This window comes from Macrobrachium rosenbergii, chromosome 45, assembly GCF_040412425.1.
Source record: "Macrobrachium rosenbergii isolate ZJJX-2024 chromosome 45, ASM4041242v1, whole genome shotgun sequence".
Taxonomy (NCBI): Eukaryota; Metazoa; Arthropoda; class Malacostraca; order Decapoda; family Palaemonidae; genus Macrobrachium; species Macrobrachium rosenbergii.
Genome location: NC_089785.1, coordinates 29824028 through 29826898, shown reverse-complemented (window position 1 = coordinate 29826898; position 2871 = coordinate 29824028). Strand labels below are relative to the sequence as shown.

Below are 2871 nucleotides of genomic sequence, written 5' to 3'. Positions count from 1 at the left end.
CTCTCTCTCTCTCTCTCTCTCTCTCTCTCTCTGCAGGTTGATTTCCCTTTGGAGCTCTCTTGGGCTTCTACAGTAAAGTCTGCTGACTCTGTCCAAAAGGGGTTTCAGCTGAAGATTTAAAGAGAGAGAGTTCAGCAGGTGGGCAAGTAATCTCATAGCCTAGGCTTCACACCTTTCACAGACTTGGGTGAGAGAGTAGGACGAACAGTTAAAAGTCTAGATTAAGTCTCAACTCATGCGAATGTGACTTTGTTGTACAAAGGTAAACTGAAGTAGAAAGGATGCCATACAACTAGAACTTCTTCAGAAGTTCAAGCGAAGGTGCAATGCATTACTACCCTAATGCCATTCTCCTTGCATTTTGATACATTTTTATCTATTTATTAATTTAGTTTTTCTTTTTCAATAAGTGAGATCTCTTCTTTCTGTTTTTCCCTTTAACCTCCTCTTACTTCTTCCTAATGAACACCTTACTAATATTCTTTGGAAGTTTGAATTTCAAGTCAGTGGCCCCTGTGGTGGGCTTGTTCCATATGAATACGGTACATTTTCTGAATAATAATAATAAAGAAAGGCTTTTTGTCTCTCTCACAGATCCCAGCCTCCGCCCTGCTATACTTGGGACGGAAACCGAACCAAAATACTATTCCAGCCCTCCGCAGGACGAAGAAGAAGATTACCGCATAACGGACATATCGTACGTCGTGCACCCCGCTCCTGACGACGACCTCTTCGAAGTCGTCGACGACTTGCTCAGCAGCGGGTCGGAAGTCGACAGTTTCCTTGACGGCTCTTCGAGCCCTTTGATCGTGGGTGAGTGAATCAACACGGTGTTGTGGCCGGAGAAAGGGGGATGACTGTATATATATATATATATATATATATATATATATATATATATATATATATATATATATATATATATATATATATATATATATATATATATATATATATATATATATATATATATATAAATCAAACTTATTTCTAACTCACTCACTTCCTTCCTTCCCTGTCCCCTAAACAACAGCAGAAGAAGAAGCGGATCTGCTCAATCATGAACTCCTCGACCTAGGGGCAACCGGCAACGGCTTGCACGAGGTCCCGGGGTCGCCCTGCCCCCCGCCGACGACCCCAGCCTTACCCAGCGACCCGATTCCGTCCCCGCTGACCCAGCCCCTCGATTCGGGCACCAATGTCCTCAGCAAAATCAAGACGAACTCCCGGAAACGAGGTCAGAGTAGGTCGATGCATTGACCAAAGCTTTTTGGGTCTTCTGTGGAAAATCGGAAATAATTATTGATGTTTTTGCTTTCTCACTCACTTGGTTTTTTGAAGACTCTTGCACGTAGCTATAAGTCTCTCTCTCTCTCTCTCTCTCTCTCTCTCTCTCTCTCTCTCTCTCTCTCCTCTCTCCACCCTATTCGACATTCAGAAACCTCCCCAACACTGAAATCTCCATCCTCTCTCCAGAACGCGGCCCCAAGAACTGGGAGTACTTGATGCGACTCCTTGCCGACAGGTCCTACAACCCGAAGGTCATCAGGTGGGAGGACGAGGAAGCCATGACCTTCAGGATCGTCAAGCCCCGCGTGGTGGCCAAGATCTGGGGCGAGAGGTCGAACAAGTCCAACCTTACCTACGACAATTTCGCGCGTGGCCTCAGGTATGTCTATTCTGGGCGAACCACTCAGTCAGTCAGAATGTGCTTGGCTATATCTGGTGAGAGGGTTTCTCACTCTCTCTCTCTTTTTCTCTCTCTTTCTCTCATTCTGAGTCAGTCTGTCTGTCTGTCTGTCTGTCTCTCTCTCTCTCTCTCTCTCTCTCTCTCTCTCTCTCTCTCTCTCTCTCTCTCTCATTCTGAGTCTGTCTCTCTCTCTCTCTCTCTCTCTCTCTCTCTTCCTGAGTTTATCTCTCTCTCCTTCTCCTGAGTCTTTCTCTCTCTCTCTCTCTCTCTCTCTCTCTCTCTCTCTCTCTCTCTCTCTCTCTCTCTCTCTCTCATCCTGAGTCTGTCTGTCTGTCTCTCTAAGTCCGTCTATCTAAGTTGCTTTCATACTATCAGCCGGATTATCTCACTAATTCTGTTATTTTCTTCAAGATGCTTTTTTATGAAATATTTAGATAAGTTCCGAGACCAATAACTGATCGTTTGGCTGAAGATCAGTTTCTGATTGACTCTGAAAAATCCATTAAGACGCTACTGCTTAGACCAGCGTCCGGTTTGGGAAGCGTAGGACTGACGTACCACTTTGTAATTTATATCTTCTTCTTCTTTTCCTCCTCCTCCTCCTCCTTCTACAGGTACCACTACAGGACCGGGGCGCTGAGGGCCGTCTCCGAGAGGCAGCTGGTGTACAAATGCGGGCCCAAAGCCATGAAGTACCTTCAGGAAGTCTTGAATCACGTTATCTGAGAAACCTCAGAGAAACCTCCTGGCTGGCTGACTGGTTGGCTATGGCCTCAGGTAAAGCACCAGCCAGCATGTCAGTGTTACCAACATTCGTTTTACCATGGACCTCAACTCGGAGAACCTTCCACTCAGGACAAGAGTTAGAGCTAGAGATGAAGCGAGTTAGAAGAAAGCGTTAGGAGCTTTTCAACCATGAAACAGAAGCGTTACCAAAGACATTCACGAAAGCAGCCATTCGCAAGCGAGCGAGCAAGCGAGTTAGCAAGCAGTACTAAACAAAAGACTTGAGTTTAGAGGGAGAAGGGATCAGCTTTGATCTGGCAACGGTTGTTGCCGCCAACTTTTACATTCATGCGCCCAGCAGCTGTGCTCATGTGAGTGGATGAAAGTGCTATGCAGAAGTTTGTGCTTTTTATACTTACCTGTGTGTACGCAAATGTTAATTGAGTCACAGGTGA

The 2871-nt window shown here is 45.5% G+C and overlaps 1 protein-coding gene across 2 annotated transcripts in view; it reads left to right on the top strand.

Moving 5' to 3' along the window:
• Positions 1-2871, top strand: part of LOC136829844 (ETS-related transcription factor Elf-1-like) — a 4644-nt gene extending 1773 nt beyond the window's left edge. The window contains exons 3-6 of one of the 2 annotated variants that reach the window (XM_067088833.1): positions 595-813; positions 1037-1237; positions 1477-1669; positions 2305-2871. In XM_067088833.1, the coding sequence (XP_066944934.1) occupies positions 595-813; positions 1037-1237; positions 1477-1669; positions 2305-2416 (725 nt within the window). In that variant the 3' untranslated portion in view covers positions 2417-2871. Of the gene's footprint in view, positions 1-594; positions 814-1033; positions 1238-1476; positions 1670-2304 lie in introns of both variants that reach the window. The other variant, XM_067088832.1, reaches the window with a different exon arrangement.